The 27,734-nt window shown below is 41.6% G+C and overlaps 1 protein-coding gene across 10 annotated transcripts in view; it reads left to right on the top strand.

The window, feature by feature from the left end:
* Positions 1–27,734, top strand: part of DGKG (diacylglycerol kinase gamma) — a 197,279-nt gene that overhangs the window by 96,902 nt on the left and 72,643 nt on the right. For all 10 annotated transcript variants that reach the window (XM_019735850.2, XM_019735845.2, XM_074329136.1 and 7 more), the window contains one exon: positions 4,179–4,243. In XM_019735850.2, coding sequence (XP_019591409.2) covers positions 4,179–4,243 — 65 coding nt within the window. The remainder of the gene's footprint in view (positions 1–4,178; positions 4,244–27,734) is intronic.

The raw sequence follows: 27,734 nt of genomic DNA, 5'->3' as shown, positions 1-27,734 counted from the left end.
TATTTCTGATGCGAGGGGAACCCAGGGGCCAAGGAGAGGCCGCAGCCATCACACTAACCCACGCACCATGTCCCACCTTACAGACTGTACTTATCAGACTTCACCAGCCAACTTTCCACAATGATACACCTCCTACCCATTAGGGAACTTATAAATTTTTTTTTTTTTTTCAAAAGATTTTTATTGGGGAAGGGGAACAGGACTTTATTGGGGGAACACTGTGTACTTCCAGGCGTTTTTTTTGTTTGTTTGTTTTGTTTTGTTTTGTTTTTTTCCCAAGTCAAGTTGTTGTCCTTTCAATCTCAGTAGTGGAGGGTGCTGTTCAGCTTCAAGTTGTTGTTCTTTCAATCTTAGTTGTGGAGGGCACAGCTCAGCTCCAGGTCCAGTTGCCGTTGCTAGTTGCAGGGAGCACAGCCCACCATCCCTTGCGGGACTCGAGGAACTGAACTGGCAACCTTGTGGTTGAGAGCCTGCGCTCCAACCAACTGAGCCATCCGGGAGGCAGCTCAGCTCAAGGTGCCATATTCAACCTTAGTTGCAGGGGGCAGAGCCCACCATCCCTTGTGGGACTCGAGGAGTTGAACTGGCAACCTTGTGGTTGAGAGCCCACTGGCCCATGTGGGAATCGAACCGGCAGCCTTCGGAGTTAGGAGCATGGAGCTCTAACCGCCTGAGCCACCGGGCCGGCCCCAACTTATAAATTTTAAAAACCATAATTTTCCCTGCAACTTTTGGATTCCCCCAACCTAAGGTTTTTCTGTCACCTGTGAGAGCCATGAAGGTACTAAAACAGTGGGACTCACTGAAAAGTGTCTTGGATAAAAAGTCTACACTCTTTTTTATGCCATAATTTTACAGAACAATCCAAATTTTAAATAATCTGTCTTATTGTCTCCTCTCTTTTTATCTCTGTAAGTTGGCGACGTGACTTAGACCTACATTGTCCAATATAGTAGCCATCAGCCACATGTAGCTATTGTGTACTTGAAATGCGGCTACTCTAAATTGAGAGATGATATAAGTGTAAAATGCACAATACATTTCAAAAATATGGTATGAAGAAAACATTTAATATACTCTAATTTTTATATCAATTACATGTAAGGATAACATTTGTTAATTAAAATACATTTTTAAAATTAATATCTTCTCCTTTCACTTTTTTAATGTAGCTACTAGAAATTTTTAAAATTTATTTCTACTGCACCACACTGGCCTAGACATCCCAATATCTCAGCATCCCAATGACTGCTGCTTATATTTGGAAGGGGAACAAACATCTTTTATCCAACTGTGTCTTTATAATTTTAGTTCAGGGAAGAGTAGCTACGTGTCCCCAGTGCTGTCATCTCTTCACCTCACACCTCAAAGAAAGGACCCCAAAGAGTGAGGCCGTTGGAAATGCCATCACCACTTCCACAGGTTTGCAATTCCCATCTACACCCCAACCCCCAGAACAGAAGTCTCATGTTGCCGTAATTATTACCAAGAAAGGGTAGCACTAGTTTCCAACATTTAAATGAAATCAGTAATGGATTTAAGTATACCCAGCTCAGTGGATGACACAGAGAAGCTCAGCAGAGAGTGAAGGTGAACTGTGACTGTCTTTTTAATCCCCAGGTAGGGAAATATGGTCAGTCCTGACCAGCATTGCCTTTTAAAGACTGAACAGCAAAGAAACTGCTAGACTCTCCCTTACTACTTTGTGCATTTACCAAGGAATTACATTGTCAGGGTAGGAACCACATACATAACTAATAATATTGTAAAAGCTGGTCTTGGGGAAAAGAAATCTTGCAAAACCTAGTAATGAAAAACCAAAGAGAATTGAAACTACACAGAAGAAGGGGGCCTGTGCACATATCCCAGAGTATAAAAAAGCCAGGAGCCAGTCACAGCAGCACTGGGGGTGAGGGGGGAATGAAGTACAAATGGTGCCAGGCAACATGTGATTGCTTTTTACTTTTCTTTTCTTTTGTTTTTTTTCCAACAGAAGAAAATTAGTGCTTCAAAGGAACACAAGTAGATGGAATGTTTTCTTGAATTCTAGAGAAGCACTTGACAGATGTCATATGAATGTTATTCAGAGTTTTCACTGAAACTTGCTCAGAGAGAGGGAGGTGGGTGAAGTCTGGCAGCATGCAGGACAGCTGCCAGGAGAGGCTACACAGGCTGTCTGGGCCCAGGAGACAGGGGCCTCCCGGGGGGTTGTACGTCCTCCCACCATGTGTCCACAGGGGTGCCTAACTGAGACCTCCAATTCTTGATGTGTCTTAAGCTAAAAACTGAAAAATAAATGCATAACTAGAGTTTAAATGTTAAATTCCCAAGACATGATTTCAGCAAGCAGTGCTTGCCAACCACAAAATAAGCCCCCATCCTTGACTTGCCCTCTCTACTTCTCAATTGTGGGCTGCTGGCTAGGTTTACTCTGCTGCCCAGTGCAATGATTTACTTTAATATAAGACCCGGTCATAATATAATAATATAATATAATATAATATAATATAATATAATATAATATAATATAATATAATATAATATATACCAGGTCTTATATTAATTTTTGCTCCAAAAGACGCATTAGAGTTGATGGTCCGGCTAGGTCTTATTTTCAGAAAAACACAGTATTACAAAGCCTCTTCTTTGCTCCTTAACTTGCTTCTGGAGTTTCTGTCCCCACCATTAACCTGTACTTTACTCACCACACACACAGCACATGCTCAAAAAATGCTTCTTCACTATACCTCCTGGCATTAAAAAAAAAAAAAAATCAGAAAAAAACATTTTTGTAGAGTTTCCATATCAAGAAAAGGAATTAATATGCTCTAGCTGAAAATTCACTGTCTGGAATTTCAGTTCTCTTTTAGCCACATATTCCAGTAAATGAGATTCTGTATTTTCTCCCTGCACAAATCTGAATCAGCTCTCTTGTTTCTGTCACTCCCCCTACCCCAACATAATTAGCCTGTTCATTTCTAAAGTCCACCACCTGCACTGAAAGTGCTGGCATAGTGCCTGAGAGGTAAAGGGGTGGCACATAATCTTCTGCTGGAAAAACAGACCATTAACGGGTGGAAGACCAAGCTTGGGGAGGAAAGATGAATTCAGTTTTAGGTCTAAAGCTCAGGGTTGGTTCTAGAGATCTATTAGGTTGGTGCAAAAGTAATTGCAGTTTAAAAGGTTAAAAATAATTGCAAAAACCACAATTACTTTTGCAGCAACCTAATACATTTATGGACACAGCACCTAGATGCCAGTAACAACTATGAGAACCCAAGATGGCCCATGGCATGGCGTGTGGGCTGCAGACTGGACTCTGGGCTAAAAGGTTCTGGTCCAAGGATGGAAAGCCCAGAAGCGTGGTGTCATGGGAGCCATCTTCATTGAGAGTTCTGAGGAGCAGGTGGCCAAGAGTGACGCCAAGACGTGTGCTAATAAGAGGACAGAAAAGTGTCCATAGAATATAGTAATGAGACTACTATTGACCTTGGGAAGCGTCGTGTCCATGGAGCGATCAAGAGGCAGAAGCCAGAAGTTTAAATATTTTTTTTTAATTATCTACTAAGCATCTTACCCAATGCTACTAATTATGTCTCACGTTATGGATGATTAATATATAACAGTATTTACCAACGTCAGTTTTCTGGTTTTGACAATGTACTATAGTTATGTAAGAAGCTATCACTGGAGAAAGCTGGGTGAAAGGGACACAGGAACTAACTGTACTATTTTTACAACTTCTTGTGAGACTTAAAATATTCCAAAATAAGTATTTTTTTTAAAGAGTGAATGTGGCAAATCATTTCCAAAGGTTCACATTCACCCGACCACACACACACACACACACACACACACACACACACACACACACACGGGGGGCTTCTGCGTTCTCACTGTTCATAGACCCTAACACCCTCTCTCTCCTCAAAGGTCAGCGGCTGTCCACTTCACTCACCCTGAACTATGGCTGGGCAGAGTAAATATTGCAAGGAGTCAACTAGCATAGGCTCTATAAGCATAGATGGCACTAGCCCCTAACCTTGGACCTGGTGTTCTTCCCTGTGAGATGGGTTCTCAGGGTTTGGGGGATTTCAGTGAGAGTGTGTGCTTCCCTTCCTTCCACATTGCTCATGACCACTAACCAGGAATCTGCTTTCTGTCTCTTTCTCTTTCAGGATGCTTCCATTGCACACAGATTCCACGTGATGAGAGAGAAACACCCTGAAAAATTCAACAGCAGGTAAGAGAGTCATGCGGCTGCAGCCCTGGCTGCACTGCCCGCGCCCCACCCCCGCCCTCGGCTGGTCAAAGGCCCCCACCTGCTCTCACCGGAATGTTTTGGCCCCACCGCCCAGGGAGTTCGCTTTCCTGCCACGTTGCCGGAAGGAGGGCTTCCATTTCCAAGAAGAAAACAATGTCAGAAACCTGCCGCAGCCCGGCCTCTTGTCCCCTCCCAGAGGCTGATGGGCAGAGGGAAGAAGTATGTTGGGGGAGGAGGAGGAAGGGAGCCATGCGCCCGCCCGTGCGGAGTGGGGTCTACTTTTGGTTAACTGGAACCCCTCCTGGGGCTTGGCCGCTTTTTGAAAACGTACCGCTCCACCACCCCCAGCCCCAGCGATTCCTCTGGGGAGGGGCACAGGCAGGATGGCAGGGGCCTCAGCTTCTCTCGGTCTCAAAGGAGAGGTGGCAGCAGCTCTGGGGCCAGGCCCCGAGGGCCGAGAGGGCGTCGCCTCCGCCTCCCCCAACAGCAGAGGACAGCAGAGGGAGCCCCCTGCGGAGGCGGTGAGACCCTGAGCCCACCAGATGCCAGGCTCAGCCTGGGCACCTGTGTGAAGTCTGGATGTTAGGTCCAAAATGAAAGGAGACAGAAAACCAGGTCATTTGCAAATGAAACCAAACCCTTTTTGCTGGCAGGAGGGAATTTGTGAGAAGTGAGTTGTGACTGGCATATAGCTACCCCTGGGATTAAATTACCTTTCTCCTTTTTTCTTTCTTTTTTTCTTCTCGTTGGTTAATTTCCAGCCTTTCTCTTTCCTCTGTTGTACCATTTGAAGATGAAGGCTGGGTTCCACTCCACTTAGGGCGGGTGGGGAAAAAGGACTTACATGGAGCGTGATGGGCTTGACTTCAGCCCACAGGATTCTCTTTAAAGCAGAAATCCAGTGTTATCTGATGACATTCTTTTAAAGCCCAACTCCTGAAAAGCACCAGGATTTTCATTCCTACTCCTTTCCCCTGACCCCACAGCCTGAGAGGTTAGCCAGGAAGAAGAAAGGCTTTTTAGGGATCAGAAATTGAACATAATGAAGCCACTTTAGCTTTAGGAAAAGTGATCTGTGGGGATCTAATAGCTGAACTAATTTTCTTAGAGTATGCATTCTGTCACAGGCAGTCCATTGCTCTCTCACACACAAGTCCTGCACACAAAACACTATTAACATATATACTTCTGGCCCCTATTCCTACTGTAGTCACACACTTACAAATCAATGGATTTTTCACCATCTTTTTCACTCACATGTATACACAAAATCACTTTTTTTTTTTTTTAAATGCTCCTTCTCATCCATCCATTCCAGATTTTATGGTCCTCTTTCCACACAGGTACACTTATACATACTCATGCACATATGCTTGTTAAGATGCCATATGTCTGTGAAATCCATGGGTTTCTGTTCATTCATTCATCCATTGAATGAATGTATCTTTTGAAAACATACTAGTACCAGGCACTGTTCCATAGGTGTTTTGAATGGACACGTGTGCAGGGCTCTCAGTCCAGTAGTGGAGACAGACTGGAAGGCAGCTATGCTTGGTGATTTGTGTTAAGTGGTGTGAATCCAGATGACCTATGGGAACGCAAAGCAAGGGCATGGAACTTAGTGTGGAAGGCTTTCCAAAAACAGAGATGCCCAAACCAAGACACAGAAAACAAGTATGTATTTTCTAGGTTGACAAAAAGAGGGGCAACCCAAGGACAAGGAATCAAATGTACAAAAAGATACTAAGAAGTACAAGAATGCAGCATGCTTGAGGAGGAACAAGCAGTGCAGTGCGGTCAGTTATGTGGTATCTTGGCACAGAAGGTAGCAAAACCTCTGCCGCTGGTAGGAAGCAAGGGGGCAGAAGAAGGGAGAAATTTCTCTGTACTTCAATAATCCATAGGTCAACATATGACATAAATAGAGCAATCATCAATCATCCACATGATTGAATACAATTAGAAAGATACCTCTGTCAGAAAAAAAAGTTGTAATTGTGCCTTTCAATGCAAAGTATGAACAAATTCATTGTGCTCTGAATGACCGTTTCCTTCTCACTTCTCAGTTCCCAATAACAAGATGACTCTGCAGTTAGTTGCATGCCTCACCCTTCACCTGGTTGAGGTCAAGGTAATGTGGTCACCTAGGGTGATAGGCACGGAGATTTGCATTTAAATCCATGTGCCCGCTAATAGGTGAAGATAACAGTGGCATAGAGGTATGCCCTGTTTCACAAGGTCCCTGAACACTCCCTATGAAGAACTTCAGGTCCATGCTACGTCTACCCTGCCTGCTGGCTTCTGTTGAAAATACCCAGGAGTGCCCAATTTGTCCACTGAGAGGCAGGCGAGCAGCCATTTTCTCCAGGCTTCCTTATTTAGCTTTGGAGATGGTTTTAAATAGGCAGGTGGTTGTTGCCATGGTTACCCCATTACACCAGCAGCTAAACTTAGGAAGGGCCACAAGGGATAGGAAGAAAGCTTGATACCGGGATTTGGAAATGTAAACGATATTATCAAACAAGGTTTCGTTTTACTTGGCTGAATTTAGGTTTTCCACAGATTGCGGTGCTTCGCTGGATGCCCTTACTGCTAATGCCTGGGACTGGGCCCTCTGGGGTAACCCTGAGGTTAAATTGAGGGAGTTGTAACTGTTTTGTTTTTTCTTGTTTTGAACAAGGGAGTGTGACTAGTCAAGGCTCGAATTTACCAGGAAACTTGAATCTTTAACATGGCTCAGTGAGTTTTCAGGGCTATTCTAACAGAAATTCTTTTTCTTTAATTTAATTTAATTTTTATTAAATTTATTGGGGTGACATTGGTTAATAAACTTATATAGGTTTTAAGTGTACAATTCTATGATGCATCATCTGTATATTACATTGAGTGTTCACCACTCAAAGTCAAATCTCCTTCTGTCACCAAATATTTGATCCCCTTTACCCTCTTTACCTACCCACCCTTACCCTCTGGTAACCACTAAACAGTTGTCTGTGTCAATCAGTTTTTGTTTGTTGCTTTCAGTTTTGTATCCCACATATGAGTGAAATCATATGGTTCTTGACTTTTTCTGTCTGGCGTACTTCGCTTCGCATGATAATCTCAAAATCCATCATGTTGACGCAAATGGCAGTATGTCATCTTTTCTTATGGCTGAGTAAGATTCCGTTGTATATATGTACCACATCTTTTTTATCCAATCATCTATCGAAGGACACTTTAGTTGTTTCCATGTCTTGGCCACTGTGAATAATGCTGTAGTGAACATAGGGGTACATATATCTTTGTGGATAAATGTTTTCAGATTTTTGGGGTAGATACCCAGAAGAGGGATTGCTGGATCATATGGTAATTCTATTCTTAATTTTTTGAGGAATCTCTAACTGTTTTCCATAGTGGCTGTACCAATTTACATTCCCACCAACAGTGTGTGAGAGTCCTTTTACTCCACAGCCTCTCCAACACTTGTCATTACTTGGCTTGTTGATAATAGCCATTCTAATAGGTGTAAGGTGGTTCTAATAGCTAGTGAAGTTGAGCATCTTTTCATGTATCTGTTGGTCATTTGTATGTCTTCTTCAGAGAAGAGTCTGTTCAGGTCCTTTGCCCATTTTTTAATTGGATTGTTTGTTTTGTTGTTGTTGAGTTGTATGAGTTCTTTATATATTTTGGATTTTAGCCCCTTATTGGAGGTGTTGTTTGCAAATATTTTCTCCCATTCAGTTGATTGCCTCTTTGTTATGTTGATGGTTTCTTTTGCTGTGCTGAAGCTTTTTAGTTTGATATAGTCCCATTCATTTATTTTTTATTTTATTTCTCTTGCCTTTGAGGTCAAATTCATAAAATCCTTTCTAAGCCCAAGGTCCACAACTTTAGTACATATGTTTTCTTCCATGCAATTTATTGTTTCAGGTTTTATATCTAGAGGTTTCAGGTCTTATATTTAGAGACCTTATATTTCAAATCTATTTTGAGTTAGGTTTGGTATATGGAGACAGATAGCAGTCTAGTTTCATTCTTTTGCACACGGTTTTCCTATTTTCCCAGTACCATTTATTGAAGAAGCTTTCTTCTCTCCATTATATAAGTTTTTGGCTCCTTTGTCAAAAATTATTTTCCATATATGTGGGTTTATTTCTTGGTTCTCAATTTTGTTCCATTGGTCTGTGTGTCTGTTTTTCTGCCAATACCATGCTATTTTGATTATTGTCATTTTTTAGTATAATTTGAAGTCAAGGAATATACCTCCAGCCTTGTTTTTTGTTTGTTTGTTTGTTTTGGGTTTTTTTTTATTTTGTTGTTTGTTTTTGGGGTTTTTTCCCCCTCAGGATTGCTTTGGCTATTCAAAGTGTTTTGTAATTCCATACAAATCTGATGATTTTTTTGTTCTATTTCTTTAAAAAATGCCATTGAAATTTTGATGGGGATTGCATTAAATCCATATATTGCTTTGAGTAATATGGCCATTTTAACTGTTGATTCTTTCAATCCATGAGCATGGAATATCTTTCCATTTCTTTGTATCATCTTCAATTTCTTTTAATAATGTCTTATAGTTTTTAGTGTACAGGTCTTTCACATCCTTTGTTAAGTTTACTCCTAGGTATTTTACTCTTTTTGTTGCAATTGCAAAAGGGATTGTTTTTTCATTTCTTTTTCTGAAATATCATTGTTAGTATATAGGAACACGATGGGTTTTTGTATATTGATTTTGTATCCTGCAAGTTTACTGTATTTGTTTATTGTTTCTAACAGTTTTTTTGTTCGTTTTTTTGTTTGTTTGGTTTTGGTGTTTTTTTTTCTGGTGGAGTCTTTAGGGTTTTCTATATAAAGAATCACGTCTGCAAAAAGTGACTATTTGACTCCTTCAGTCCTAATTTGGATGGCTTTTATTTCTTTCTCTTGCCTGATTGCTGTGGCGAGGCCTTCCAACACTATGTTGAATAACAGTAGTGAGAATGGGCGTCCTTGTCTTGTTCTTGATCTTAGAGGAAGAGCTTTCAGTGTTTCACCATTAAGTATGATATTAGCTGAGGGTTTGTCATATATGGCTTTCATTATGTTGACATTTCTCCTTCTATACCCATCTTATTAAGTGTTTTATCGTAAATGGATGCTGTATCTTATTAAATGCTTTTTTTCTGCATCTATTGATATGATCATATCATTTTAATCCTTAATTTTGTTTATGTGGTGTATCACATTGACCTATTTGCATATGCTAGCAAGAATTCTTAACCTGAGGCACAGGGCTTCTGGAGCTCTGAGAACACCTTGACATTGTATGTAACATATTCAATATACTTTTCTGAGGAGAATGTCCATAACTATCAAAAGGTTCTTGAAGGGGCCCGTAATCTTCAAGTGGTTAACAGTCACCGTTTTGAGACCTCTTTGAATCCTAAGAGGCATCAAATTATGACTCAACCATAGGGGTTTCAGGAAAGTCTTTCCCCAGTGGCCTCTCTACACAAGTTGTTGCCAGGGAAGGTGATTGGTTGCACAAAAATAATTTATGTTCCCTGGCAGAATTGCTTTGTTAATGGAGCAAGAACCAGACACAAGGATGCAGGAAGATGAGCCAAGTGTAATAGTCAAGGGTAAAAAAGGCTTAATGGCAGAGATGGGGCTATTTTTGATACAGCCTACTTCCTAATCATTGACAGGCTAGTTATTAATTGCTGATTTAGGAATGTTATAAAAATTATCATCTCATTGTTGACATAAACAACAGAAGAGTGATTTAATTCAACTGAGATTCTAACATGTTAGAAGGTGTTCTAGGATACAAGAGTAAATAAGACATGGTCCCTGCCTTAAAGAAATTCATAAACTAGCAAAGAAGGGAAATGCATACAAGGAAGTTACATTTAGTAGGTAATATAGTGTACAGGAAGTTGTATATTATAAGACACTTATTAATGGTTTCATCCCAGACATCACTTGTAAATGAGTTGTTTAGCGTGCAGAAATAGAGGTATAAGGGAACTACACTCAGAACATTAATTTTTTTAGCTAGCTCTGACTAGATACCAGGTGATACACTAGGTTTTTAAAATACATTAGCTTATTTAAATCACAAAACAACCCTAAAAGGTAAATGTTAGCATTTCCATTTTACAAATAAAGGAACTGTGGCTGGGAGAAGCCAAGTCACCTAACTGAGGTCAACTTTTTAAGCAGTATAGTTGATATGACTTTTTTAAATTGAGATATTATTAGCATATAACATATTAGTTTCATGTGTACAACATAGTGATTCAATATTTGTATATATTGTGAAATGATCACCACAGTGAGTCTAATATAATTCTATCCTAGCTCCTAACTCCAGAGTTCAAACTCCATTTACTTAAGCACCTGCTATCTCCCACAGATTTCATTTAGCAAACATCTATTGTATATCACACATTCTGATGGGTACTTATTATACATAATCTCATTCAGGGCTCACAATAACATGCTGGCGTAAGTGCTACTGTCACCTTTTAAGAGATGAAGAAATTGAGGCTAAGAAAGGTGAAGCTCTTAGCACTTCCATCCACTCTTATGACTTGTCTCTGTGGGAAAATGACTGCTGAGTTCTAAAGGGGGACCACAGAACACCACCCACTCTTAGCTTGTGTGGTGTGACTCTCCTCCCTATCTCAATGTCCACAGCGAGGGGCAAGACAATTACATGATTTGCAGAGCCAGTACAAAATGTGGGACCCCTCGGTCAAAAATTATGAAGAATTTCAAGGCGGTGACAGCACACCATTAAAACAAGCACAGGGCCCTTCTTTCTAAGAGTGAGGCTCTGTAAGGCTATATAGATCTCACAGTCATGAGCTGGCCCTGGCAAGGAGAGAAGAGTGAATAAAAAGGACACATTTGCCAGGGCTCACAGAGAGGGGAGTTTGCAATGAAAGTAAAAGAATGGAGAAAAGAGTGTTTCACCTAGGGGAGGGCAGAGAAGGGTTATCAGCCCCTCAAACAGGCCATAGTCAGTATTCACGGGTGAGCTGAGGATGCCACCAGAGTCTTCCAAATATCCAAGAGCCAGCCCTCCATGAAGTTTCTGGATTAACTCTCCCTGAAGATTTTTTTGTATGTGGAATACGCACATAGAAGCTACCTAAATCCAATATCTCTGTCAGTGAGTGTCCAGAAAGAGAAGTCTAACTATAGAATATTTTCGTTGTTGGTCAGAAACTCAGAGCACTTGAAGAATGTGTTATTCCAAACCTGTTGAGTGCCATCCACTTGAATATGTCCCTCAGCAGTTTAGGCTGAAGCAAGGTATTTCCTGTTAGGCCCTTCAAAGGGACCGAAACGGTGCTTCATTTCTACCAGAAGCTGACCACCTTTCCCAAAAGCCCTTGGGTAATTAACAGGCTCTGGAGTGTTAGCTTTCTTGGAGCCAGGGCCGTGGAGTAGCTGATGAGGGGTTCCCCACAAGCCCTAATGTAGCCTGAGTCCTTAAGAGGTTGGCAATACGTCTTGCAAATAACTAGGCAGGAGCACTTGGGCAGCATGATATGGTCTAACTTGATCTCAAAACTTGGCTCTGCCATTTACTAGCTGTGTGACCTTGGACAAGTTACTTAATCTCTTTAATCCTTTGCTTCCTCGCGTGAAAATCTTGCAAGGTTGCTATAAATATTTCATGAGATAATGTGTGAGTTCATGACACATAGTAGGTTCTCAATAAACATTTCTTGTTAAATATTGTTGAATGATAAGCATTGCCTTAGACTGCCAAGAAAGCATTGACAATAAAAGGCTTTTCCAATAGAGTGGCAGGGGGATTCATTTATCATAGGGTCGTTGCTTCTTTGACATAGCCCTTGAACTGAAAAATTAGAGAACAACTGAAAGCTGGAGACCTCAGCTGTGATACATGGAATCTGTCAAAATCCTCTCTAGGGAGTGGGAGGATGGTACCAAGTAGCCAGCCAGGATTGGGTTGGATTCTACAGAACTGAAGCTGTAGAGAAAATTCCCTCCACTGGCTGGCTCGATGGATGTCCTAGAGGCAGAAGTGTGGAGTCTAAATACAAGAGATTTTAAGTCCAAATGCCAAGTCCAAGCTAGAGGCAGGATAGAGGTACAAGTCAGATCCCAGGTGACATGGTAACAGGAGAAACAAGGTGGAAATGAGTAAGGAGGGGTTGCAGGACAGGTGCCATGTGCTCCATGGATACGTAGGGCTTACCAGCTGGGACTATGAAGTACACAGTTGGTGAGTAGGTGAGTGGTCTAGGGCATGGTATGCATACACTAGAGATGTGATGAGCCTTCCTTCATTGATGTTTGCTCTCCCCAGGCCCACGGAGCCCCTTGTCTCCCACTTTAGATGAACAGAGATGTTCTGTGGGGGGCAAATGAAAAGTCCTCCTTTCTTGAATACCTGTGGTATGCTCTGCATTCACAAGCATATATATGTTTTTCTGTTTTTATCTAAAAATGAAACCATTTTAAGTTACTCTTTCCAGGAGCCCTGTGAGGTAGCCTGATGTTACAGCCCAGATGTTTGACTGTCCCAAAACACAAAGATACAATAGCAGCAGATACAGCAGGGTTAAAACCCTCACCATTGGCGTCTTCATTTTGTGCTCTGAATTGGGCTTTCCTTCTCCTCATCTGGTACTCAGCACCCATGAAAGACTGGCCCTAGGCACACAGAGGTCCAAACTATCTGCACCTGTTTCCTTCAATATAGCACACTATTTTCAAATATTTGGGATTCAGAAAAGCCCCAAATGAAACTGACTGTACCGTTTTCTATTTCTATTCTTACTCCTGTAGGTATTTATAAAGGAAATGCAAACCTTATGCTTTGTGTTCAAATACCTTTGATTCTTTAAGTCAGTTCTGACAGAGCTACTTATTTAATTACTTGAATGTTTATATACTAACGCACAAAAATATGTTACTCCCCCCACCCTCCCCACCCCTCCTTGAGAGAAATGAAGAGAGTAAAATTAATTAAATATGGGTTTGTGTTTGTCTTACCAGGCGGTCATCATTATGCAACTGCAGAAGACCAGGGGGTTTTTGCTTATCTTATTTGTTTACAGTCAGCCCTTGGTATTTTACAGAAACAGGGCACAGCAACGTAAAGCTGTGGATGGTCAAAGATTTTAGGAGGCTGTTAATATTTGTATACAGGTCTCTCTGCCCTGAAGATTGACAATATTTTAAATAATATGATGAAATCACATTGACTCTTAACATTTCCTTCATTTTCCTCCTGCATCCCCCCCCCCCGTGCCCCCCTGCCATGTTGGAACAGACAGTACAACTTCTCAGACTGGTACACACGAGTAGCCTGTGATATCTCAAGGCTCTCTACAAAGTTGCCGGTTCACCAAAACACTTCCTTACTGTAGCTTAACAGATATTTTCTTCTAGCCCTTGCCAGGCTAAAACAGGAAAGGTATGATTCATGTCAATAAAAAGTGGAATCAGTTTGTGATATAATATCAGAAGGAACTTGAAAGCAAGCTATGCTTTCGTCTTTTAAACTAGATAATCCAAAAGTTATCAGTATTTATTTATTGATTGATCTCTAGAAATATTTCCATCAAAGAGCTCAAGATGTGGTATAGAATCAAGTTCAGAAGGGTTAAGGTCAGCATGATAACCTCATGGAAGAAAATCAAAGTACACAAATTCAAAGGTAGGAACTAGTTAGGTCCTTACATGGGTGTTGACAGTCTGGATGCTTTCCAGAAGGGAGAGGTCAGGAAAGTCCTGAAACTTGAAACCATGTCTTACAATGAAGGGCTGAATTTGGGATTGTTTCACCCAAAGAAGAGAAGACTTAGGGAGAAGTGGTTATTGGCCTCAGATATTTTAAAAGTGTTTCTCATGAAGGAGGAATTAGGTTATTTTGCATAATTAATCAGTGGGGAAAGTGACTGGATAGACCAATTTGAGCCCCAAATAAAGGACATCAATTCTACCAATTAGAGTCATCCTCAAGTACAGGGAGCTATTGGGGGGGGGTTCCACATTTTATGCTCAGGCAGATGCTAGACAATCATTTTGAGGCTCCAGTGGAGCCAAGTGCACATGAGTACAGGTTCTTTCATCAGACAACCTGGATTCAAATGCTGGAGTTGTCACAAGCCACTTATATGTGACCTTGACCAAGTTACTCTTCTAAACCTCAGTCTGCTCACCTGTAAAACTGGAGAATAATACTATATTAGCTTCCTAAGGCTGCTTCAGCAAATTAGCACAAACTTAGTGGCTTAAGACAGCACACACGTATTGTATTACAGCTTTGGAGGTCAGACATCTGAAATAGGTCTCACTGGGCTAAAATCAAGGTGTCATCAGGGTTGCATTTCTTTCTGCAGGCTCTAGAGAAGAATGCACTTCCTTGCCTTCTCCGGCATCTAGAGGCTGCACACATTCCTTGGCTTGTGGCCCCCTTCCATTTTTAAAGCCAGCAATAGCCAGTCAAGTCTTTCTCACATTGCATGCCTCTGACAGTCTCTCTTCTACCTCCCTCTTCCACCAGAAAGGACCCTTCTGATTACATTGGACCCACTCAGATAATCCAGAATCATCTCCCCATCTCAGCTTTAGCTGACTGCCAGCTGACGTTCCATCTGCCATGTAACCTAACATATTCACATTCCCAGGTTCCAGGGAATAGAACACGGACATCGTCAGGACATTATTCTGCTTCCCACAAGTGCCTTACCTCATAGAATTTTTTGAAGATACAATGAAACAATACATTTAAAGTGCTTATTGTAGAGGCTTGGCACATCAGTGCTAGCTATTATTAATATTATTATAAAGACAGATCATACATCAGATAATAATCATGTTAGATGACCCAAAAGCCCTTAAAACTGAGATTTGGTGATTGTCTAAGAGGGACAGATCTATTGGTCATTGGGTATGAGTCATCAATGTAGCAATATGTGGTATTTTTTTTCTTTGTTTACCTTGATCAAGTTTTTTCCAATAAAATACCAATATATTTATCATTATGTAATTTAATAATATATCATATAGCATGATAACATAGTATATTGCAATATCATTGTAAATAATTTGTAAAGTTCAGAAAAGTTAAAGTAAGAAAAAAAACAACCACTTATAGTCCCACCACTCAGAAACACAATATTGCCATTTTGGTGCATTTTAGCAGTTTACTCGATACACATATTTTTAATAAATATTTGTGATAATATGTTTTTATAAGGTTGTATGTGCTATTTTTTAAACAACTTTTCTTTCTGCAAGTAATTAAGGCTTATTGAAGAAAAATAAATCATATTTTTCCCTCAAGAAATAAACACTGTTAGCGTTATAACGTATTTTCCTTCAGCACTCTCAATGTGCAATTTTATTTACTTGAGATCACACTGTATACACTAGTTTAAAACACTATTAACACAGTAGCATTTACAGCTTATTAAAGTAAAATGATATAAAGGAACTGATTAGAGTGAGTTTATCTGCAGTGGGAATTTTATTAGTCTTTTCCAATTAAAAAAATCCCGATGATTTTGTTCAGTCGATATGAGTGTTTTAAAGATAGCGTTACTCAAGTCCCTTTGCAAGCAAAATAACTGTTTGATATGCTATGCAGCTCGACTTTTGTGGCGAGTAAATAGAAAGATTTAATTCTCTTAGCAGAGTTCTCAGTCCTGTACATAGTTTTGTTATATCTGGAAAAAGACCAGTTGTGTTTTATGTGACCGTCAGAGACAGCAAGAGTTGCCATGTGAACTCTGTAGCAGTATATTTTTTAAGCATATGTGACTATCAGGGTGTATATTAAAGGGCTTGGAAAGGTAGTATTCCCAATATAATCAGCATTGCTCCAACTCATATTAACAATAGGAACCATCGTTTATGGAATGGTTTCAAGAATTCCATGTACATTGTTTTTAATTGGCACAACTCTCCAAGTATAAGATAAAGATTATAGATCCACTTTACAGATGAGAATATTGAGGCTCAGAGAGATTATGCAACTTGATCAAGTACATAACTAGTTAACAGGGAATTGCTATTCAAACCTAGATCTGATAACTCCACAGCCTCTACTCAGCCCACTACACTAACCTCCTTCTTTGATTGCCCAGTTTGGGGCCCTATGACCAAAGACGTACCCAGAAAGAGACTAGACAAGAGCCAAAGAAACCATTAACAGGACCCATGAGAAAATTTTAACTAAATAAAAAGCATTTTTCCTGGAGAGGAGAAGCAGAAAATATATTGGGGATGAGTCTCAAGTGTGTGAAAGATTCACAACAGGAAATAGTGACCACACCTCCTTATGCTTCATCTCGACTCAGGAAAGTATGAGAGGGGGAAATGTGCTTCTAAAGTGAGGAATGCTGTTTTGGATGGAAGGAAGAATCTCCTGGCTTGGAGACATATTCAAGGCAAAAATGAGTTATTGAGAGAAGTTGTGGAATGTCTTGCAAAAATTTCTAAAAACAGGAGACAGTCTCATTCATCTTGGATGACAAACATATCATCTTCTCTGAGCCCAGGAGTGAGCTCATTGCACTCACCAAATGGGAGCCCTCTGTCCCCCACCCCGCAACTGACCAGGGTGTCCCATACGAGAACTTTTACCTCTTTGTTCCTCCATTCCCACTGATCCCCAAGATGTCCCCTCCTCGGGACTTCCTCAGCAGCCCCCTGTCTCATCTTGATGCTCTTCCCTCTCAGGCCCACCTACCTGGAGTTACCCCTATTTTTGTCCTCTTGTTGTCACACATGAACCTGCTGCCACCACGCATGTCCCATTTTATAGAATTTAAATTTACCTGCTTTGCACTCAGGGCCCTTTACAAAGTTTTCCTCCTCAAACACCAGTCCAGTCTTATCATTTGATTGCTCCATTACGCTCGCCTTCCCCACACATGCCCTTTACTCCTCAATCTAGTGTGACATCTCTTTCTAGGGCCTAATAATCACCTATTACTTGTATCAATACACAATCCAAAATATTCTGAACACTCCCTCCCTGACCAACCCAGCCCTGGCCTCTACTTTCTCTTTGAATCTACCCATAATGTTTTTGATACATTTTCTCCCACAAGATTTTTCCTCTTTATCTTCTGTAAGTCATTGTTTTGGTGATAAACTTTATTTTCCCACCTTGTTCATAAGCTTGCTCATTCAGAGAAAGGTCTGAACGCTTTTGGGGGGGTCCACTGACCTAAAGCTAGAAGGATGATGCTGAGCATGTCCCTTCATTCAGCTCAAATATGTTGAGCATCTGTTTTGTGTTGGCATCGTGTCATGGCCAAGAGGAAATATGGAATCCCACAGCCCCTATTTCCAGGGGTTCATGTATCTAACTGGGAAGATGAGCTTGTACAGAAGATATTAGCAACTGTATTAGTTTTCTAGGGCTGCCCTAACAAATTACCACAAACTAGGTGGCTTAAAACAACAGAAATTTATTCTTTTGCAGTTTTGGAGGCCAAAATTCTGATGTCAAGGCATCAGCAGGGTTAGGTCCTTCCCCAGTTTCTGAGGTAGAATCTGTCCCTTGCTTCTGGTGGTTGCCAGCAATCCTTAGCATTCCTTGACTTGTAGCTGAATAACTCCAACCTCTGCCTCTGTCTTCAGATGGCCTTCTTACTCTGTGTCTCTCTGGCCAGATTTCCCTTGACTTTTTAAAAAAAGACATCAGTTATTGGATTTAGCCCACTCTAACTCAGTGTGATCTCATCTTAACTTGATTACATCTACAAAGATCCTATTTCCAATTACAGTCACCTTCACAGGTACTGGGGTCAGGACTTCAACATAACTTTTTGGAGGGTACAATTCAACCCAAACAGCAGCCCTCCTTCAAAACCGTCACAAAAGAAGAAAATATATATGGTGAGCTTTGTTTTAACAAGGGGACATAAATAATAAGTGTGCGTAGGAATACCTGAGAAAGTGGGATTCGACTTCAGAGAGGTTACATCTGAGTGCAAGCTTGAGAAAGCAATGGGAGTTCACCAAGAAAAGAAGGAGCCAGGTGTATGCTAGGAGGAGCCATGCGGCCTGGGCAAAGGGTAGAAGTGTGAGTGGCCACTGGACATGAGAGGAAAGGAGAGAGGTTCCAAAGTGAGGTGGGAAGGCAGGTGCAAGGTAGCTACAGCAAAATCTGGGTGCTCTGTATAGGAGTTTGTACTTTATCCTACAGGTGAGTGAGTAGATGGTGAGGTAGTCAGTCAACAATGGATTTTTGAATATATCAATGAAGAAATGAATTCTCCTTCAAAGTCTTTCCAAAGCCAAAATGCATAGCTCCTAGAAACATGGGGACCTTTACATACTGATCCTTGCTGAAGCATTAGAACAGTACAGGATGTTAGGTTAGAATGACACCCAGGGAGAGAAGAGAAGAGGTAACCCGCAGGAGGCAACAGAAAGAAGAGGGTGTCAGGAGAGAGATAAAAGGAACCAGCTATGCTAACATGGGGAAATTAGTACATATCAGAGCCAGAAAAACTACGGAAACCAACCACAGGGTTGGTTCTTACAAACCCTGAATTTTGAAGCATGCTATTTGATTGTGGAAGCAGAAATCCATATTGAAAAAAAAATCCACACGTCATTCTCTCCCTCACCACAATTATTTCAGATTCTCTTATGCAGAAGTTGACTTAGGTGGCTATTAAACTTAGCTTAACTTGTTTTTTCTTTGTTTTAGCTCAAGAAAAAAGAATATCAGAGTTTATTAACCCTCTATGGTACTTTGCTAATTAAAACTTTGGAGAATTATTGTTCTTTTAATAAGTTGGTGCAAAAGTAATTGCAGTTTAACAGGCTAAGTCATTGCAAAACCGCGATTACTTTTGCACCAGCATAATACGTACTGGCATTTCTGTGATACCACAGAGTCCATCTTTGTATTTAGAACTGATATGGTTCGCATATTCATGCAGGTATATTTTTCTTAAATTGTTCATACTTGCACATTTTACTTAAAAGAGTTTGAAAAACAAGGTGGAAGAAAAATAGATTCTTCAAGAAAGAGTCAAGTGATTAATTTTAATTACTCATTTAAATCAAGATGCAGTAAAGAATATTTTAACGCACTTATTTGGCCACAGCAAATTTTGAAAGCTGCCTTTTTCTAGACTTTTCAGGAAACTCAGTAACTCTCTTTAGTGAAATAAGTGAATTATCTCTCAAGAAACCCTGGGCAAACGGCTTTACAACTCCCTGTCAGGCTGTGTCATCCTTATGTGAATGTCTGAATAGATATTAATCCCCCCGTTTCGTTGCGTTCAGAATCAGAACTGAGTTTCAGCTCCCTCCCTGCTTCTTACTTAACTGGTGCCCTTGCGAAAGTTACGCACTTCTTTGATTTTTAATTTCCTGGTGAAAAAATGGTAATTACAACGATCTCACAAGGTGCTTATGAGAATTAGAGAAGATCAATAAATGGTTTTGAAATGTTTCAGGTGTCGGTATGATGCTGTTGATAACTACCGGAATTTATAAGGAGAACACGGAGCAGTATATGTGTGACTACATTGTAGAATCTCCAATTTAAATGGAACTGCATTGCGTTGTGATTCCTCGCTATTGTGATAACGTATAGAGTCGTAGCTTTGCACAGGACTTTCAGTTTCAGCTCCCATCCCATTCTAAGCAGCCCTTCTCTAAACACCCTTGGGGGAGGGGGGAGGGCAGGTCATCAAATCTCTACTTTGAAGATTAGAGGAGTGATTAATCTTTTTTAGCCTTACCACTTCACATTTTACTAAGAAAGCATGTTCCCAATCTTCTAATCCTCTTCAATGCAAGAGAGGCTCTCCTCATTCCAAGAATGTACTCATGCCCTCAAATTGCTAAAACTTCAGGGCCTTACACAATAGTTGAATATTCATGTTTATTGAACCTACACTTAGATTGAAATTCCTCATTGTCTAATAACAACATCTTTTCTATTCTGTTGTATGAAGAGTCCCTTTAATCTTGAAAATAGGCCTTTTGGGAGAGCATTCCAAAGTGCCAATCAAGCCAAGTACCCCTTTTTGCCTTTGAACTCAATGAGCTGAAAGTGTGTCTGTAATCTTCAGCTTTGGGTTACCACAGGGCAAGACGTGTTAGGAACATTGTAGATAAATAAAACCCCCAAACTGTTAGTCTTAGTGAAACTTTTATTGGACCTATCAACACAGAGCATTCTAATTAATCAGGTTCTCCCTTTCCTCTTCTGTATCACTTTGTCTCTGAACTTGGTCAGGGAGAGGGACAGAGGCTGGTCACAATCAGGGCTTCTGCAGACATTTGCAGGGTTGGAGTGACGACAGTACAACAGGCTGCCCTCTGATTTGAGCTGATGGCCTGGCTCACGATGTCTACTTATAATCTTTTTTCCCACCCAACTGGTGATAAGTGTACTAAAGAAAAACGAAATGTTTAATAGGTTAGAAAAGAAGAAGAGATTTGAGGACTGGATAATTTGTCCTTTAATAATCAAGATTTGATAGTATAATGTTAATATTCATAATAACCATCGGTGCAAAGTAGAAAATGCAGGGGAAAGGTCAACATGAGTTAAGCTATGCTTCTCCAGCAGTTAAAGGATAAGCTCATTACTTGGTGTTCCATGATTGTGTCGAATAGTTGATAAACCTACCAGATTGTGCCTGACTTATAAACACAGAGCAACTGAAAATATGTTTTCCCAGAAAAGTTGGACTTAGGATGATATTTTATTTCCATGCATGTGATTTTCGCAAATACCAACAGCTTCAGTTCTTACTCTGCTGGAGCTGGTCAGACTTTGAAATCAAGCACATCTTAGAACTCATGACCAAAGGTACCAACAGCTCAAATGGGAAGGATCAGACAGGGAAGGAAGTGGGGGAGACATTTTGAGACAGCTTCTAGGAAAATTCCTAGGGGAAACTACAAAGGTTTATATGAGAGGTCACAAATCCAAATGCCAGCAGAGGCCAGAGAGTTCATGTAAATGAGGGAAGTGAGTGGATATGAGGCTTTAAGGAGTGGTGGGGACTCTGGCAAAGTGGAGAGCGCGGGCCCTGTGTAATAGGAGCAGGCAGTCCTCCGCTCCAGCCAACTGTTACCAAGCTGGAAAGAAATCCACTATTAGCAGATCTGATTTCTCAAGAGAAGCTGGGCTCCAGGTGTGTATATAAAATCTTTGAATTTTAAAAACCACTGTGCAAGTCAAATAAACATATTTCCAGGCCTCACAAGAGCCATGGGCCTCCAGTTTGTCACATTGATGCCCGGGAAATATAACCTTAGGAATGTGATGGGTCTTGCTTGACCTTGGTCACAAATTATTGGTGCTGCACATGTAAACTGGTCTCCTACCAAAGGAGAGGATGAAAGGGTTTGAGGAAAACTTAAGAGGTCAGTGTATTTGAATTGATGAAGGATTTCTAGATGTCCTAAAAGAAATGATCCAAAAAGAAAAGGAACCCAGAAGGTCAAAGAGAACATAAAGCAAGGTCAGAGTCTGATTAATAAATAAATATAACATGTAAATAAAGAGGAAATACCCAAACCCTGTTTGGGGAGAAAAAATAAAAGTATAAGACTATACCTAAGGAGGATAGATTTGGACCTTCTGAACAAGGAAAAGCACAACAGCTAATGGGGTCATCATGAGTTTTGATGACAGCCTATGGAGGTAGCTACCCAGGCACTCCTTCAGGTGTGTATTAAAGTAGCACTGGTTAAAGTGCATATTGCGAGATGTTAAAAGAAAATCACAGGAAGATGGCGGGTGGGGGGGAAGGGAGGAACAATCAAATACACTTGGGAAGTTCCAAGTTAAATATATTTCTTTTCTCTATGGTATTGGAGAGCCTTTAATATAGATTGTAACTATTGAGACCATGCGAAAGCAGGATAAAGTATTCAGTTTCCCAAATTTACTTGACCACAAAATCCCCCTACCCCAGAACATCTAAGGAGACCAATATTTTGCTGAATTCACTTTGGTGGAAACCCCTGTTAGGGACAAAAAGGAGTGCGCATGGACACAGGACCGTAGACTATGTCTCCCTTCTGCCTGTGGGTGTGGGCGTAAGTAACTCCAGAAGGATCCTGGCTGGTGTCTCTGTGACTCTGGTATCTTGGGTAGGAAACTAAGGATGTGGGGAAGAGATGATGCTTTAGTTTCTTCCTCAGCCATGACTCACACTTTTAGAAGAAACGGGCATGTAGAGAGGACAGAGAGCTGCCTGTAGCTGATCTGAGAACAACTGTTCTTCTGGACCATGGACTTCGATGCTGGCATGACAGACCTCTGGCAAAGAATTGGGAGCTTGTCTCATAAACCAAGAGGAATATTTTTGGCCAGAGCCTTGAAGACCAAACAGGAGAGCTTTAAAATGAGTTTTAAAGGGGATAAAGTAGAATGTTCAAATGAAACTCTTAAATCACAGCCCACACAGGGACAGCAGGTGTGAGCTAGAAATAAGAGGCCTGGCAGAGGAGGTGCCAAGCAGTTCTCCGAGGAACTGGCAGAGAGGAGCAGCAGGTCACAGCCACAGCAGGGACCCGTTTGCCAACTGCACAGAGAGGGAGCAAAGTGAATGGGTTGTGTTCATCCGGGGAGACAAGCGTGACCTCTGAGGTAGCCGAGAGCGGATGGGGTGGAGCACACAGCCAGGATGCCACACTCGGTGGGGGTGACAAGTGCACATGGTCGCCGGTCACTGAAATGAGTGTTAGGAGTGTGTACACAAGTATAAGGAGCCACAAATTTCAGAGCAGAAGCAAAGCGGAGAGCATATGGATGAGATTTTCAAAAGGGCGAAACAGAAAGGATTTTGCTGGCAGTGTACACCGCCGTGTTCTCAGGCAGAGTGAGGCTCTGGCTGATGCTTCCCCATTTAAGATTTTTCACACTGGCACAGCAAGAACACGAAATAGGGATGGGAAGGGGGTTGTTAGCCAGGCATCTGCCCATCTAATGAATTGCTGACTTGCCTTGCTAACAGTTCCATGGGTGAAAAGTTAGAGGAAGCAAGAAGGGAACTACTTACTCTGTATTTCATTTTGACCAAGAGGCATCTACCTGATTGATGGTGTGGAGGGCACAGGAAACTCAGGAGGAAGTAACCAGATCATCCTGTAGTTTTAATCTTGTAGTTTTACCATAAAAGAAAGAAACCTGTTGCATCTTTACATCATACCCTGTGCTCCCCTTCCTACCTCTGTTCCTTCTCACTTTCCTCTAGCACATCCAGGCCCATCCTAATCAGAAGTGCAGCCCAGACTTCAGGGTGGCCACAGGGATTTTAGAGCAGAAGAGTCGCCATGTTTTTTTCCCCAGGAAGTTGAGGAAAGCAAAGATTCTTCAATCCAAATTTAGCAGGAAAGACATGCCACTTGCATTTCAAGCTGGAACTCAGAATCCATGAGGCCACAAAGCCAGTTTTATACATGGCAATGGAGTTCTATTGCATTATTATTTGAGTATATACCATGTTACCCATATATACATTTTCAATTAATATTCCTAACAATCCCTGTTGGGTAGGTAATATCATCCCAATTCAAAGATGAAGAAACTAAGGAACAGAGATTCAATGACTTGCCCAAGGCCACATAGCAAGTAAGTGACTGACCTGTGGCTTCTAACCAGAGCTGCTTCAGTTCTACCACGCTCTCTCTCAAATTAGACATTTGACCCATACTGAGCTAACTGGCTTTTGTAGGTTAGCCTAGGAACCCAGTGTCAACATAACATTGTTTCTATGGGGAAATGTGCTCAGAGTGACAAACAACAGGCTTAACCAAGGTACTTTTGTAACCTGACCTATCATAAATTGGGCATTGCCTCATGCTTAGAAAGGCTGGTTGTGGGAGGGAAGGGAGGAGATACAGGCTGAAGTAGGCTAATTATCCTGCATCTCCTCAGACACCATGACACGATTCCAATCTAGCTTTGCATTTGCCAAGGAACAGCAGTCTCAAATGCATCTAAGTAACAATTGCCTTAGTACCTACAACAAGAGGTAGATGTGAGGACCACTTGAGGGGAGCCTTTGGTTTGTAAAGCAGCTAATACAGTTCTAGCACACAGAGGACATTGGATTTGTGTGGACAGATGTGATTCCCATGGCTGAGGGGTGACCTGGGGCGGGAGAGAGTAGAAAAGGAGGGCAAAGCTCGCCGTCTCTCTTCAGGCTCACCTGGGAATTATGGTTGGGTGATGGTGTGGACCTCCTCCTTCTGGGGTTTGCCCCCACTTGCCCAGATAGTTCCTCGTTTTCTAGCCTTGTTTGGTCAGGACCCAGGAAGTGGCCTTTCTCCACAAGAGCTCAATTCCAGCAAAGTGGCCTGCCTTCTCCAGGCATTTAGGGCTTATGTTCTCATCAGCTCTCCTCACCCACCTGGGCTGTAACTGTCCCCACCTTCCTGGGCTGATAGGTATATGAATGCTGGTAAAGCCTAGTTCAGAATCAAAAAGCTATAGAACAGCTTTTTAATATAAGCAGCCATCACTGAACCTTAGACACACCCTACCCATCTACCTCTGCCCCTTTCCCGCAGGGCACAGATTTCGTTTTGTCCCAGTGTTTGACTTTGCTCTCTTGAGAACTGTGAGAGCAAGCTTATTCAGAGCCCTCTAGCCTCAGCCAAATAGGCCTGAAGGGGATTTTCATTCTGCAAATAAATCTTCAAAGGGAGAAAGGATTGCTAAAAGCAGCCAAACATTGAGGCTTTTTTCTTTTCTTTTCTTTTTTTGGATGGGGGAAGGGAGCTATTTTTTCTTGGCAAGGACAGATACTGACTGGAAAAACACTGTAGAGACTCACTCCCTCAGGAGAGGAAAACCCTAGCTGCCTCACCAGCTGTCTGTCCTAAGGGTCACCCCCAAAGTGGCAGGACCATGCAGTGGCATTCATACCATGTTTCCCCAAAAATAAGACCTAACCGGATCATCAGCTGTATTGCATCTTTTGGAGCAAAAATTAATATAAGACCTGGTCTTATTTTAATATAAGACCAGGAATATAATATAATATAATATAATATAATATAATATAATATAATATAATATAATAATATAAGTACCGGGTCTTATATTAATTTTTGCTCCAAAAGATGCATTAGAGCTGGTGGTCCGGCTAGGTCTAATTTTCAGGGAAACATGGTATCACTGTGGCAGTTCTCAAGTCGGAGTGTGGGGCTTTGGAGAGACCCCATGGCCTTAGAGAGGCAATGTCTAAGCATGTGTGGTAACAGTGGAGGGAGAGTCTCAGAGATGCTCCCCGTTTTGGCCTTTGTGTGTGCCCGCACACGCACATGTGTGTCCCTGGGTGCTGCATTGGGGGAGGATGTGAGTTCAGACTTTGGCAGGCTTTGTGCTGGAGTCCTGCTCTTAGGAAGAAATATTGTCAGGTGCCAGACAGAATTTGGAAGAGCCTACCAATGGAGGCTATGTCCATAGTCCACGGAAACAGATACAAATTGTCTTGTGTGGAAGGGTCACTGTTCAGAGGGAATAGATTCTTTGGAGCCCGGATTTACCCTTGAAGGGATAGAGAGGCTGCTCTAGACATGAGGCCAGTGGGTTTGGCCCTTTGTTACTTTGGGACAAGACTGGAGACCAGAGACCAATAGGAAGGCCCAGAACCCAGACTCTTTGGTGAAGAGTTCCACAGGGTCCTGAGCAGCCAGAGCTAGCCAACCCAGAGCCAGCTGAGATCTCGTGGCCATGCCCTGGCCTGAGTAGTAGGTGTGAACCATGCCAGCCCACAAGCAAGAATGAGAATGGCCCACAGCTTTGCAGTCACTAGCGCTTGTGGCTCTGGCTGACTTTCCCATTTCTCTCAGATGCCTCTGGAACATAGCAACAGGAGCGGGGGGTGTGGAAAGGTAAGGGGTAAGGACTAGAAGTGAGAGCTTCGGTTTGAATTCCAGCCAGTGCATCGTCAAGGACTGGTCTCAGTTTCCTAATCTGTGCCATGAGAAGGCTGCTATGGTTTAGAAGAGAACCACCACCCAGAGCTGGTTTGGAATAGTACTTTTGCAGGCACCCTTGTACTGTCAAAGAGTGCTCTATTTTTATTCATTCCCCGGAAGCCCCCACCATGGGGTCCATATTGAATAAGATTTCTGTCATCCATTACACGGTTCTAAGCAATTATTCATTTTTCCGTTTTTATTATTCAACAACATCCATTTCCCATTCATTCAATCAACACCTCTGGTTACCAAGAGGTAATTGATTTAATTCCATTCCATTCCACATCAAAAAAATTGTAACCCACTAGTTAGCCTATGCAGTCTTTATTATGAGTAAATGCACAGATACTATTCCACATTAAGAAATGTTGACAGCAATTCATGGACTCTTTTCATACTTGAAGATTCCTTGGAACCTGTGTTCTCCTAGCTGTGAATCCCTGGGCCCCAAAGGCCCCTTCAGTGCAAATGATCTGTCATCTGTGATTTTACAGCTAATTTTTCACACCAGAAAATGACTTAAGTATCTTCGTAGGTTATGAAGAGGGTTCCATATTTATATTATAAAATACATGCTAAGTAGGTTTCTCCCTCCTTCCTCATCCTTTTTGTTTTCTTTAGCCCTTTCTTGAACTGTCCCTCTGTTTTGTGCCCCGTGTTTCTGCTGTGTTCTCTGGTCTCCAGTCCTCCCTTCCATTCACCACCCTAGATTTTTCTGACTGCCATGAACCTGAGTCTTGTGCCCAGTATGAAAAAAAAAGCCAGGGAATACCTTGCCCTGTGAAGCTGAAATACACTGAGCCAAGACAAATCTGTTGGCAGGAACAGCGGGCACAAGAGTCATGCTCAGAGAACAAAAACGGCTATTTATAAAACCTCCTTCCTGATTGCTAGGGGCTCACTTTCCCTTGTACAGAAAGGCCACTGCCCCCTCTTGGAAAAGATTCTTCCATCCACAGCTCCGTGCCTGAGGGTCACCGAGTGCCCATTCCAATGAGCAGCGACAACAGGGCACAGCATGCAGGGTGGATTAAATGTGGTGACAAGCTCTTTGATGGGCCAGGGCAGCTGGTTGTGCGGGTGACACAGATGGCCTCTGCAGCACCTGTGAGGTGACGGTCACAAGCCCCTTACACGACTTGACATCCTGGCCTTAGAACCAAGCCCACCTGTCTCAGCTTTTTTCTTTTTTTTTTTAAACCTTTGATCTAAACTTTGGTTAACACAATTATTAAGTTTCCAAAGGCACTTGGGATTCAAATAATGTAAACTGGTAACAGACAAAGTAGTCTCAATATTACTAATATTCATCATTCAATTATAATTCGATTCGGGTTGCATTTACCCTTTCTATGTTGCTATCATAGCTGCATGATTTTGCTAGATTATTATTTATCTTAATAACCTGATACTAGTCTACTATCTTCACTAGTAGCAGCAATAACACCACCAATAACCCAGAAAACCCACAAGAGTAATAAGTGAGGTCATTTGTTTTGTTTTTTAATTAAGATGAACCTTATGAAAATTT

Source organism: Rhinolophus sinicus, linkage group LG01 (genome assembly GCF_036562045.2).
Source record: "Rhinolophus sinicus isolate RSC01 linkage group LG01, ASM3656204v1, whole genome shotgun sequence".
Lineage (NCBI taxonomy): Eukaryota > Metazoa > Chordata > Mammalia > Chiroptera > Rhinolophidae > Rhinolophus > Rhinolophus sinicus.
The sequence above is the reverse complement of the archived record's forward strand: the minus strand, read 5'-3'. Positions and strand labels throughout refer to the sequence as shown.